The sequence below is a fragment of the Lathamus discolor genome, chromosome 17, assembly GCF_037157495.1.
Source record: "Lathamus discolor isolate bLatDis1 chromosome 17, bLatDis1.hap1, whole genome shotgun sequence".
NCBI classification, from domain to species: Eukaryota; Metazoa; Chordata; class Aves; order Psittaciformes; family Psittacidae; genus Lathamus; species Lathamus discolor.
In genome coordinates this window covers 3,991,845-4,004,999 of record NC_088900.1, presented here as the reverse complement: position 1 = coordinate 4,004,999, position 13,155 = coordinate 3,991,845, and the positions used below count along the sequence as shown (strand labels likewise).

General features: G+C 47.7%; 2 protein-coding genes and 3 non-coding genes across 5 annotated transcripts in view; all 5 read left to right on the top strand.

Moving 5' to 3' along the window:
• CLMP (CXADR like membrane protein) overlaps positions 1–3,953 on the top strand; it is a 37,704-nt gene extending 33,751 nt beyond the window's left edge. The window contains exon 7 of the mRNA XM_065697234.1: positions 711–3,953. Within this exon, the coding sequence (XP_065553306.1) occupies positions 711–1,005 (295 nt within the window). The 3' untranslated portion in view covers positions 1,006–3,953. The remainder of the gene's footprint in view (positions 1–710) is intronic.
• A 3,465-nt stretch (positions 3,954–7,418) lies between these two features.
• Positions 7,419–12,299, top strand: HSPA8 (heat shock protein family A (Hsp70) member 8). The gene is made up of 9 exons (XM_065697087.1): positions 7,419–7,525; positions 8,261–8,470; positions 8,878–9,083; positions 9,167–9,319; positions 9,422–9,977; positions 10,296–10,498; positions 10,819–11,017; positions 11,119–11,351; positions 11,817–12,299. The coding sequence occupies exons 2-9, from the start codon at positions 8,266–8,268 to the stop codon at positions 12,000–12,002; spliced, it is 1,941 nt and encodes a 646-aa protein (XP_065553159.1). The 5' UTR covers positions 7,419–7,525; positions 8,261–8,265; the 3' UTR covers positions 12,003–12,299.
• LOC136023205 (small nucleolar RNA SNORD14) lies at positions 10,132–10,222 on the top strand. Its single transcript, XR_010616524.1, has one exon. It is a non-coding gene; the product is annotated as a small nucleolar RNA SNORD14 (small nucleolar RNA).
• Positions 10,631–10,727, top strand: LOC136023204 (small nucleolar RNA SNORD14). Its single transcript, XR_010616523.1, has one exon. It is a non-coding gene; the product is annotated as a small nucleolar RNA SNORD14 (small nucleolar RNA).
• LOC136023206 (small nucleolar RNA SNORD14) lies at positions 11,426–11,522 on the top strand. The gene has a single exon (XR_010616525.1). It is a non-coding gene; the product is annotated as a small nucleolar RNA SNORD14 (small nucleolar RNA).
• Positions 12,300–13,155: the final 856 nt, after the last annotated feature.

Genomic DNA, 13,155 nt, shown 5'->3' with positions numbered 1-13,155 from the left:
TCCAGGAATGAGTTTTAGCTGTTCGTGCCCTGGAAGAACCCTTTTGCCTTGTTCCATCCTTCCATTTGTAAAAGAGTGCTCGCTGTCATACGACATCTATGTACCGTTAGGCATCTTTGTGATCATTGAGTCGCTGATTACTCAGCCGGGTGTCAGACTGCTAGCAAGGAAGTAGTGTCTGCTGGTTTCTTCCCTTCCCTTCTTCCTGTTCTCTTTGCTTTCAAATCTCTGCGCTTCAGCCTTTTGTATCACCTTTTTGTGCACGGCTGTTACCTTCTCTGTCTCTCTGGGCCCAGCTCTTGCACTTCTCTTACTACCCACGTTTCTTTTTGTTTAACTAGAAGAACCGGTCTCATTCCCACCTCAGTCATTTGTCATTATGAGTAAGGATTACAGAGCAGACAGCTCCATCTGAACTGTTTGCACTGACACCTGGCGTTCCTTCCACAGACCTCAAAGCTGCACACAAAGAGCCAGTAGCGTGCAGCATCTATTCTAAATCCATATGATCAATAGTTCCACAGAGCAATAAGGAATTCAATCCAAAAAGTTGCATAGCACAGAACTCGGAAAGCCCTGTACCGTGCTCAAACTGCTGGACAAGTTGATGTGCAGCTTCAATAAGCAACTTATTGCAGCAGCAATTCAGTTTGATAGAATGTCTTCAGTGTCCTCACGGTATCTGAGCCCTGTTGTCTGTTTGATTGCAGAGAAGATGCAGAGGCACCCAAGGCCCATCTGGTCAAGCCCAGTTCCTCTTCCTCTGGTTCCAGGAGCTCGCGCTCAGGCTCCTCCTCAACCAGGTCGACAGCCAACAGTGCCTCCCGCAGCCAACGGACTTTGTCGACGGAAGCTACTCCCCATCTAACTCCTCCCCAGTACAGCCAGAGGGAGGCGGAAGGGAAAGAAACTGAGCCCAAGAAAGTCGATTACACCAACCTGATGAAGATGGGAGCCACGCTGGTCATGGTGCCAGCCCAAAGCCGAGCGTTCCAGACAGTGTGACTGCCCACCAGCTGTCTGGAGACTCCTGCTGTCCAGAAACACTTCACATACCACCAGCCACATAGGAATTGTTAGGTTAGCTAGTTATCCTCCTGGTCAGCTTAACTTTAATCACTTGTGATCATTCACACCACAGGGAGCCCTCGCACTCCACTCTTTCTTACATCTTCCAGCACTGAGGTTCTGACACAGAATTACTTTCTGAAGAAAGATACATTTGAGGGGAAAAGGAGCCTTCTTTTTAAGTTATCTCTGTTGGAAATACACCACCGAGCATTTAAAAACTACAACAGCGAAGCGCTGTACAAATGAAGTGAAGCCAAACCTCAGGACTCTATAAAAGGGGTCAACAGAGACATAAAGATGCAAAATATTCCAGAGAGGTTTTTGCGGGGAAGTCTCTTGTGGAGAACTTTCTCAACGATGCGTTGTCTCACCTGAAGAGTTTGGGGCACACTCTCAACCTCAAAGCAGACTGACAGGCACTCCATGTCTTCTGCATTCAGCCTTCTAGTGAAACACTTCTGGAGGCTGTAACTGAAGTGGAAATGAAAGGATCACTCAAAACAAGCAAGAGATGCAGTATTAAGGCATGTGTCTGAACTAACTTCTGCACTACAGTGAAAGGACCCTTTATGTCAAGGCAACAGAGGTGCTATAATTGCCAAATAAACTTACTATGCACCCAGAGAGATATGGCCAAGAGCCTGACTCTGCTTGTATGGTCACCACTGCAAAGCCACAGTAACTCCACTGCCACTGGAGACGTATCTGTGACAAATGAGCCTTAGCGTGATGAGAATCAGGCACTGAATCCACAATGAAGGTGGTATCTCCAAGTGAGGGCCACTAATCTACCAAAAAGCCTGGATGAAGCATTTGGAAGCTATCTTTGCTATTGCCAGGCTGTGAATTCACCAGTTTTGGGTTGAGCCACACTGTAGAAGCCTTACAGAGAGCTCTTCCCAGGACTGAACAAACAACATACTTGAGCTGACCTTCAGGCACCCAGGTAAGACTGAAGGATGGAGTGACAGAGCACATCGTGAGGAAAACACACCAGGGACAAGTGAACAAGCACAATGCTGCTTCCTTTAGGACATATTCATGTGCATTGTCCCATTTACACACCAAACACCATTTACACACCAAGGAATACAAAGTCTTACACGTCCAGTTGAAGGCCAATAGGAAATGATGGGAGATAGGAACAGGCTTCCTCTGGAGGCAGGTACATACTTTTGTCATATATATTTTCCTCTGAAGGACTTGGCTCTGGCCACTGCTACACACCAGCCACTGAGCTTGTAGGTTGTACATTCTTTTATTCCTGGACTGATGATTTGCTATTAAGAAAAGGTTTGGGGTTGTTTAATCTTCATTTAAGGGGGTGAAGGTTTTCGCTAGTATGTGGAATGAGTCTCCAAGAGATGGCTCAGCACAGAAGAACCACACATCTATTATTCTTTTACTCCAGCGACTATAATTAATCTCCTCTCCTGCCAGAGACACAGAATTCTATCTTTGCTTGAGATCTTAGACAATCTGATCAAAGCCAGGCCCTGCTTTGGATATTTCTGTATGGGAAACAGTTTTCAAACCTGCTCTATACTATCTGAGAACTTCTTTTCCTGAGAGCAGCCACTCATTTCCATCACATGTATAAGAATTTCACTTGTTCTTCTACCCCAGAGTCAAGCAGGACCAATCTCTGCAGTTGCTCTTTTCCTGGACCTTGAAGGTTTAAGAACCCCAAAGTGCTTGTAAGGTACTCCAGAGCTGGGAAAATCCCAAAGACAATGAGCAGGACTGCTGAAGTAGTTTGTGGCTTCTTGTATGGTTGCTTTATTGTGCTTAATGTTACCTGAGTTGCATCTGAGGGTACTTATTCTATGCATACAAAACCAGGAGTGCTTTCCTAAGTAACATGCCAGAGCAACCAGAAGCTTATTACCACAAAATAAGGGTAACACTTGAGCTGGTTACAGTTTGAATACCAAAACGCTGTAGGTTGAGTCACTTGCAATTAGTGACTGCAGCCTGAAGGCCACTTGCTGCTGGCTAGGATTTGCCCAGCCTGCTCCTGGCAGTCTCTTTCCTATGGGAACAGGCTGCAGGACAGATCAGCAGTGGCAGCCCAGCTCCTCCGGAGCAGGGAAGTCACTCCTTGTTACATGAGCTATCTGGCTGATTGCATGGGATAGAATGTTTATGGACCATACTGAAAAGATAGTTGGAAGCAATCCCTGGTGTGTGGGATCATTCCCAGCTGTTCCTAGCCCTGTTGGGAAGCAGGCAATACATGCACCCCCCATCCAGGCATGGACAGACTGGCCCTGTATATAAACCATGTTGGGAAAAGTACCGTGGCCTTCTCCTGGTATGGAACAAAGATGTGTGGCCCTGGTTAGAAAACATGGTTAGAAAATCACTGCGGTGCTTTCCAGACCACGCATCATTGATCTCACGGGTGAGCACAGAGTCAATTCTGCACTTCAGGAGCTAAGCATGAAGCCCAAGGGTTCATTACTCAACGGGAATACAAGAACGAGCTCATTTCAAAGGTGTTTTATTATCAAAGGGACACTTTCTGAGCTCTGGATGATAGGATCAGGAGCTGCACAGGGGAGGGAAATGAACTGTAAGCCAAACTCTATTTTGTAAAATAGTGTACTTAAAGCATTTATTGCCATATACCAGTTATTACTAGTGTGATTAAATGCATACGATGCTATGTAGCTTTCTTTTGTTTCTCAGCAGCTAGACTAAGCTTACATCTCTTCTACCTGCTATGATTGGTGTACTTGTACTGTGTCCAAACAACTCAGAGGAAAGCAAATATTTATTATTGATTCCTTTGAATCAATTATTTCTTTAATTTTCTTTTTGTTCAGTTGGTTGTTTTATAAATAAATGTGCTGCAGCTGAAGTGCTACAGCTCAACTAAACCTGTACTAATGCTCCGTCTTCTGTGCTGTGTGGTACATGCTGTTAAGCTGGATCCAAGGATGAAAACAATGGGGTCAAAAATACAGTTTCTAAGGGTAGAAAGTGCGGGACGCTGGCCTTTTCCTGGGTATTTTTTCAGTCTTAATTATATGACATGGTAAGAAATATGTAAAACCTTGGGTGTATTGAAGTAAATGGTGTTTTGAGTTCTATTTCACACGAGGTATTCTGGCTGAGGACGAGGATGCTTCAAGCTAATACGACAAATAGTGCCAGCTCAGACACAGCACACATGCAAGTGGTGACACTGCCCTCCCATTCCCCCACACTGCAGCCTTGCTCCGAACCACAATGGAACCCTGAACAACTCAGAGCCGTGTTCAGACAGTTCAGACCTTCTCCAAGCATTTTGAAGATAACCATTTTGAACAAGCCAACAGGAATCTCCGGTCAGGGAGGTGCAGGGGAACTAAATGTGACTGTGGTTGGTTTCTCTCACCCTGCTTCAGCCTCCTTTCCCCCAGGGGTGTTTTGCACTGAGGTCTTCCAACATCAGCAATCCTCTTTACTGAAACCTGGGAGGAAGAATTACAACATAATTACACAGCAGGTAGAACAAACCGCAGTGGTCTCACAGGTGTGTCCTTCACTCTGTCCCTGATTCATGAGGAAACACTATTACTTGCCCTTGATGGCACCCAAAACCCTGTTGAGGCAATGCACGTTTTGAGAGGAGTTGTGCAATTGCATGCCGCTGTACAGCATTGGAAATCTTGGGTTATTTTAAACTTGGATCAATCTGTACTGAGACACTGGAGGGGGAGAACATGGTGGGAAAGGAAAGGGATCTCCTTGGATATGTGTGATTTTCAAACTTCAACCGGGAAGTACAGATTCAAGCGTGGTATAAATAACAGATGAATAGGAAGCATGTCTTTGGTAATCTCCACTCTTCCCAATTCTGCTTTAAACCCTTAAAGGACAAGCAGTGCTTCATCTCTGATATATTAAACCAGCTTCAAAACACAATCATCATAGGATCACTATGGAAAAGCCTCCCCATGGAATACTTGACACTGTCCAGCCCTCTGCACCTTCGTTCTTCTGATGAAATGAGCTACTTTTCTCTCAGTTAACAGCCTTTAGTTTCTAATGTAATGAGTCATTTGCCAAACTGCCCTCCTCCCTGCACTGACTCACTGTTGTTTTAGGCTGCCTTCACTTGATATCAGTCTGCTGGGTGAAGGATGGCTGCACATCTAAATGTCACTATTTCATTTCAACATGCAGGTAGTGCTGTTCTTAGATCCTGCTGAGACCCTGCCCATGACTTCACATAATAGAACCGAAAAGCAATCCCTTGCTAACAGCGAGGCTTCCATGGGACTTGGTGTGTGATGTATCGATGGATTTAGTGCCAAGTTAGCACTGCAGCATGGGAGCCTGTACTCTAGATGGGGTGGAATGTGCTCTGCACACTGTACCTGGTCAGATATGGGTTGAGGACTCCTATTCACTGCCCTTATCTAAGAGCGAAAGAGAACAGTCAGTGTTCTACAATATGGAGCTTTTCCTTCTCCTGCTGTCTTAACCTTGTCCCCCCAAGTTTCAATTCCAAATGATACTTTCTGTTGTCACCCAAAGGTCCTGATTCAGGCTCCTGTGCATGGCGGAGCAAGAAGAGGAGTGACTCCCCATGGGTCAGAGCACCAACAGGAGCCTGGTGGCATTTGCCAGTGACAATCTGCACATTACTGGTCTGATAACAGGTTTCCAGCTTCAGTAACTGTGTCATGTTCACTATTAGAGGTCACCCAGAGTTGCTATGAAGGAGATACTGATACCGTATTTGGGTGCAGGCTTGCACACAGCAAGGTATCACAGAGCACGAACAGTCACTCGTTTGGGATAAGCTGAAAGGGTTTGTTGGTGTGGTGTCCCCCTTGCCTCTAATATTAGACTTGAAGCAGTCGCTAGTGTGTGTACCCCCAGTATTGGACTTGAAGCAGTCACCAGGAGTGGCTTTGTCTACGGCCAGCCCTGAGTGCATCGGAATTGCTTTTCCATGCAGTTCTTACCCCTGGTTATAGAAGTTCCTTTGCCCTTTCCTCACTGCCTACTCTCCCATAGGCTGCCCAGGGCATGGTTTTATATAGCCCTCCTCCCAGCGACTCCCTTTGACTTTTCCACCCGATGTTTCACGCTGTGTAAACATCTAATGCAAGCAATAGCACTCCTCTTGGAGCCTGACCTTATGGAATTCATGACCTCTGATCAGCTTTCAGCCTAAGGTGCTGAGACCAGCGCAATGTCCGCAGTGTCCACCTGCTCACTTGATCCCCCCCACGACAAGGGGCAGTTTTTTCCACCGTGCAGAGCCTCCGTTTCCATTCTGATGGAGTCACTCATGGTGAGAGCATGCACTGACCATGCGTCACCCTGTCCCTTAGCTTGGTTCGGTGCATTAGCGCCGATTATGGATAAGGAGACCTTAGGACGGATTAAAAAGGAGGGCTTGGAGGATGGATTCTGCTTTGTGGGGAAACTGATGCTGCTCTAAACCCACAAAAGTGGTTTTCTGTGCCTATTAGAGAACAAGGCTGGGGGAGAAAAGATAGAATGGTGCCTTTTTAAAGCAAATAAGGAAGAGCCATGCTGCTGCTATGGATTATTCAGAGGTAAGAGATTACTGAAGCAGAGGCTGTAGGACAGGCAACCAGTTGCGAGCATGGGAATGACAAACGCCGTCATTCCTCTGGGGGCAGAGGCCGATCCCCAGTGCCGTGCCCCGGGATAAGCCCTTTGCCCCTCTCGCTTTGCTCCGGCTCTTTTCCGGCTGGATTCGACCTGCGCTGTCGCCAATTGTGCTCAACCGGACATGGCTGTGCGGCGCAGCACCGGAACAACGCTGCTCACAGCAGCTCGGAGCGCCCGGGGGCACTGAGCCCCCGGCTCGGTGCCGTAGGAAGAGGGATGCGGATAAGGATACGGGTGGGAATAGGGACACGCACCGGGAACAGCACCACCATCTTTTGCCGCCCCGCTCCCCCTTCCCGCGCCCTCTATGCAAATGACCACACCATCCCCGCCCTCTATGCAAATGACCACACCATCCCCGCGACCCGATTGGCCAAATCCACCCCGAAGGTGCCTTCCCCCTCTCGCGCCAAATATGCAAACGAGCCCCCGGCCGCCCACGCTCGCCGGTGTCGTCACCCCCTGGAAGGCTACCATTGGCTCCCGCGCTCGGGAAGCCCCGCCCCCCGCCCACTGCAGGCTGGTGGGGGGGGGGGAGGAAGAAGGGGAAAGCGCATGAAGGTTCGAGAATACCGGCCGGCCGGCGGGCACGCCCCCTTCCTGCTTCGTCACGGCGGGCGCGGGCTTCCATTGGCGGTGAGGGCAGCGGAGTGCGCGAGCGGATTGGCTGGGGCGCAGCGAGGGGGCAGGCGCTTCTGGAAGGTTCTCAGCTAGTATTAAAGGCTGCGGGGCGGGCGCGGAACGGTCTCATTGAGCTGCAGCGGTGCCGCGGTTGCGTCTCTCGGTGGTGCCTGGGCCGGTGTGTGCCGTGCAGGTAACGGGGCCCGGAGGTGTGGGGAGGGCGGGGGGGCCTGCTGAAGGCGCTCCTACAGCGGGAAGCGGGGCTGGGTTGCGGGTGAACGCGTTTAAAGCGTTGCTGCGGTGGGTTTTCTCCTTTGCCATACGTTGCGGCAGTGGCTTTGCAAAGCTTTATGCGTTGCTGCCTTTTTTTGCCGTAAATAAGCCCAACTAGTGTATTTTTTTCGGGTCTTATTTCCATGACTTCCTAAACCACCGGGGTGAGGGGGGGTAGGGAGATAGAGGTGACTCGGCGTCCATGTTCTTCCCCGCTGGGCACGCCCGGGGCTGTGCGGTTGGGGGGAGAGGGGGGGCTGTGTCAAGGAGCGGGTGAGCATGCTGGGGTTTGTAGTCCCGGAGGCCTGGGAGGGCGGATGGAGGAGGGAGAAGGGCTGCAGCACCGCCATGTGTTGGCTGTGGGCCGGTGCGGGGGGGGCCCTGTGCCGCAGCGGTGCTGGGGCTGTGCCAGCGCACACGGTCCGGCGCGGATGCCGTGCAAGATGTCTGCGGGAGGCCACGTGATCGCGCGGTGCGTGATGGGAGTTGTAGTCCCGGGTGATGCGGTTGACCACGTGATCGCGCTTGGGCACTATGGCGGCCGGGCGCCGAGCGGTGGAGTTATTAAATGCATTTACGTGTGGGATAACAGCACTAAACCACTTCAGTTTGACTTATTCTAAGCTTTAATTTGTTTTTTGCTCTATTATTTCAGACAAAATGTCGAAGGGGCCAGCTGTTGGAATCGATCTTGGCACCACCTACTCCTGTGTTGGTGTATTCCAACATGGGAAGGTGGAAATCATTGCCAATGATCAGGGTAACCGGACCACTCCAAGCTACGTGGCCTTCACAGACACCGAGAGGTTGATCGGCGATGCTGCAAAGAACCAAGTTGCAATGAATCCAACCAATACAGTGTTTGGTAAGGCTGTAGGGTTTCTATACTTTATATGTAGAAGCTTAGTATGGTGATGATAGATGGTCCTTGGTTATAAGAAATACTGAGAGCACAGCTAAAGTGTTCTCTTCAGCAATTAAAATGTCTATTCGGTTTTAGTTTGGGTAATACAAGTGCATTATTAATAACACTTACTGAAAAAACTTGATTGTTCATTCAGTGTTAGGTGGCCTTGACTAAATGCCTCAGTCTGATTCTTAGACTGCACTGTGGTTTAGGGTGCAGCACTTGTAACATTTCTGTGGTAGCTGTGTGAGCATGCTGACAAGTTCGTACATACCCAAGAAGTGAAGCATGGCAGCTGCGTCTTGACAGTATCAATTACTGTTGGGGATGAACGTTTCTAATACGGCCAGCTGTCTGTCTTCCAGATGCAAAACGGTTGATTGGACGTCGATTTGATGATTCTGTTGTCCAGTCTGATATGAAGCACTGGCCCTTCACTGTGGTGAATGATGCTGGCAGACCGAAAGTGCAGGTGGAATACAAAGGCGAGACAAAGAGCTTCTACCCAGAAGAAATTTCTTCCATGGTTTTAACCAAAATGAAGGAAATTGCAGAAGCCTACCTTGGGAAGGTGAGTTTAGGACATCAGTGAAAGGTAATAATTGTGCACATCTGAGGGGTAAAGATGCATAACTCTTTTGCTTGTTTTTATAGACTGTCACCAATGCCGTAGTGACTGTCCCAGCCTATTTCAACGACTCTCAGCGTCAGGCTACAAAAGATGCTGGAACCATTGCAGGGCTCAATGTCCTGCGAATTATCAATGAGCCAACAGCTGCTGCAATAGCCTATGGTCTGGACAAGAAGGTATAGTTGTGGAGCAATGACTGTTCATGATGTCCTAATAGTAAATTTGCTAAGCTAGTGGTAGGAAATGGAATTGCATTGTGAAAATTGATCTCTTTCCAGGTTGGTGCTGAAAGGAATGTTCTCATCTTTGACCTTGGAGGTGGCACCTTCGATGTATCTATTCTGACTATTGAAGATGGTATCTTTGAGGTGAAGTCAACTGCAGGTGACACCCACTTGGGTGGAGAAGACTTCGACAACCGCATGGTGAACCACTTCATTGCCGAGTTCAAGCGCAAGCACAAGAAGGACATCAGTGAGAACAAGCGTGCAGTTCGTCGCCTCCGCACCGCGTGCGAGCGTGCCAAGCGTACTCTGTCTTCTAGCACGCAGGCCAGTATTGAAATTGACTCTCTCTATGAGGGCATTGACTTCTACACATCCATCACCAGAGCTCGCTTTGAAGAGCTGAACGCTGACCTGTTCCGTGGCACTCTGGATCCAGTGGAGAAGGCTCTGCGGGATGCCAAGCTTGACAAGTCCCAGATCCATGACATCGTGCTGGTTGGTGGCTCTACTCGTATCCCAAAGATTCAGAAACTTCTACAGGATTTCTTCAATGGCAAAGAGCTGAACAAGAGCATCAATCCTGATGAAGCTGTGGCTTACGGTGCAGGTAAATGATAATCATCTTTGTGCTAAAACTGCTGGATGGTGGTGTTAAGCTGAGTACTACCTGAGCTAAAGTAGCAGAGCAGTACTGATGAAGGCTCTAGGTCTTCCACCTGAATTAGGAAAGCTTTTCAAAGCAGTGAGAAGCTTAAATTGACTTGCAATGATGAATCAGGTTCCAAAGCCATTCGTAGTTTCCACCAGAAGTCTACTGATGATGGCCAAAACCTTCCTTGGATGTCTGAGCGAGCCCATGGGCTTAATTGAGGTGGGCAATGTATATGGTGCAGATCTCTTAATGGCTTGTTTTCTCTTCCCCTAGCTGTTCAGGCTGCTATTCTGTCTGGAGACAAGTCTGAGAATGTCCAGGATCTGCTGCTGTTGGATGTGACTCCCCTGTCTCTTGGTATTGAGACTGCTGGAGGTGTCATGACAGTCCTGATCAAACGGAACACCACCATCCCCACCAAGCAGACTCAGACATTCACCACTTACTCAGACAACCAGCCTGGTGTGCTGATCCAGGTAGGCAAGCAGCACTGGGGTGAACTGGTGACATGCTCACATAATTATAAGCCTTTGTCAATGCTTCAAGAAGGTAAATTTTGGGTTGGAGGTGTTGTGTTGCAGTTTAAGGCTTGCCAGTAAATAACCTGGTTGCTGTGATGAAAGTGTTTCCAAAGCCATTCGTAGTTTCCACCAGAAGTCGAAAGACTTGTGTTGGTCCAAGTACCTTCCTTGGATGTCTGAGCGACCATGTCACCTAAGCATAAAATTACCATGAGAACACAATCCCATAATGATGTGTGATCAAAACTTGAAACTTTGCTGGTTCTTCTTGCTAGGTATATGAAGGAGAACGTGCCATGACTAAGGACAACAACTTGCTGGGCAAGTTTGAGCTGACTGGTATCCCCCCTGCTCCCAGAGGTGTACCTCAGATTGAAGTAACTTTTGATATTGATGCCAATGGCATCCTGAATGTGTCTGCTGTGGATAAGAGCACTGGCAAGGAGAACAAGATCACGATCACAAATGACAAGGGTAAGGATCCATCTCTCTCTGAGGGTGGGAGGCTGCTGTAATCAATCCTTTACTAACAGTGGCTGACTGAAACTGATCTCAAATGCTGCTGTGTTGCGCAGGCCGGCTGAGCAAGGAAGACATTGAGCGCATGGTTCAGGAAGCAGAGAAATACAAGGCAGAAGATGAGAAACAGCGTGACAAAGTGTCTTCTAAGAACTCCCTGGAGTCTTACGCATTCAATATGAAAGCTACTGTTGAAGATGAGAAGCTCCAGGGCAAGATCTCTGATGAGGACAAGCAGAAAATCCTGGACAAGTGCAATGAAATCATCAACTGGCTGGACAAGAACCAGGTATGTTGTGTTCCATGTTTGGTCAGTGTTTTCACTGGGCTACCAAGAAAATCGGGAGGCTGGAGGAGAGCTGGTTGCTGTGATGAAAGTGATTCCAAAGCCATTCGTAGTTTCCACCAGAAGTCGAAAGACTTGTGTTGGTCCAAGTACCTTCCTTGGATGTCTGAGCGACCGCAGCTTGCAAGCATACAGCTTTCAATTCCTCCTAATTCACATAGGCACAGCTATAGATTAAAAGTCTATATTCATTTAACTTCAAATGAGGTCTTACTGCTGCAAGGGCAATGTAAGCTCCAGGAGTGATCTGAGGGAGTCATAAAGCACTAGACAGAAGAAGAAATGTTGTGCCTGGGTTAGTGTGTCTCTTGAAGTGCGTAAGCCAGGTAGTGCTGTTAACTTCTAGGCTGTATCCATGTAATGTGAGCAGCAGATACTGAGCTGTTTCTGTCTTTTTTTCTTCTGTAGACTGCTGAGAAGGAGGAGTTTGAGCACCAGCAGAAAGAGCTGGAGAAGGTCTGCAACCCCATCATCACCAAGCTGTACCAGAGTGCAGGAGGAATGCCTGGCGGGATGCCTGGTGGATTCCCTGGTGGTGGAGCTCCTCCATCTGGAGGAGCTTCTTCTGGACCAACCATCGAGGAGGTAGACTAAAGATGCTGGGAGCTGCATTCCACTAGCAGTTAGTATTGGAGGAATCCCCAGGTTGGGGATTAGCTTTGAAGGACCCAAACCTGTAGTTACATCTGGGTTTATTTTGCCAGACTAAAACTCCATAACTGAGCTGCTGTAAAAAATAAAAACTTAAAAAAGATGTTAAAATTTTCTGGGCATTTTAAATACTTGAACATGTGCACAGGAGCGGAGATGAAGATCATTGCACTTTACTGTAAACAAGTGGAAATGCAATTCATGTCCTAAAGAATAAAAACTATTTAATGGGCATCACAATGTTTCTCTCTTCACTTTTTGTACATCCTGATCAGTGTGAAAAGAAAAAATGCATTTGATGGTGAATAAAGAATACTGGAGTTGCAGCAGCTTTTTAACCCCTTGGTTTCTTAGCCCTTTCCCTTTATCTCAAGGTCCATAACTCTAATTGCCAGGGTAGAGATGGTTTTGCTAGATAGCTCCTGTTGTAATGAAAGGGGCTTAGCCTTTAGCAACCAGTTCATTATTGGAAGTACAGAGCCACCAACTGCACAGAAACACCTTTCCTGTAATAGAGGATGTGACCCAAACAAGCCTGCATTAAATGCATTGGTAACTGCCCCCTTTCAGGGGACTTGCACAGCTAATTACTCAAAATGCAATACGCACACTGTTCCCAACACTGGGTGTTAACAAATATGGACTGCTTAATAGTCCTTTGGGCTTGGAACCATTCCTCAGCTCAAGGTTTCTCCCCTGAGGGAGGGGAGGGCAAGTTCAGAGGTGGCTCTTCATTTAATGAAGTCTCTGCTGGGACATGGCTTTGTGCAGCCTCAAGGGCTAATAAGCAACTATGCTGTTGCTTATTAGTTACAGTATAATTAGTACATACATTGTGTTCTATATAATAGCAGCAGTAGGCTCTACTGCCACAGTGGGGTGGCAATTTTCATTTAAGTCCTGAGTCTAGACCGTGATACCCAACACAATCCATTGCATATTCTGCATTCCTAATATATTCCAGATACAAAATAATGCAGTGCTGGTGTTTCAGGTTGAAGTACTGTGAGCAACTTCTCAGCAGTAAGAATTCAGGTATTTACAAGTTTTTCATCAACAGTGCTTAACCAAAGGGAAAAAATGATTTCTCCGGTAG

What these genes read in the sequence shown, in the direction of transcription:
- HSPA8 (XM_065697087.1), top strand. Translation starts at nt 8,266, where the DNA reads ATGTCGAAGGGGCCAGCTGTTGGAATCGATCTTGGCACCACCTACTCC. An exon ending in CCTATGGTCTGGACAAGAAG is followed by an intron (nt 9,320 to 9,421) that starts GTATAGTTGTGG and finishes ATCTCTTTCCAG; the next exon opens with GTTGGTGCTGAAAGGAATGT. An exon ending in CACGATCACAAATGACAAGG is followed by an intron (nt 11,018 to 11,118) that starts GTAAGGATCCAT and finishes TGTGTTGCGCAG; the next exon opens with GCCGGCTGAGCAAGGAAGAC.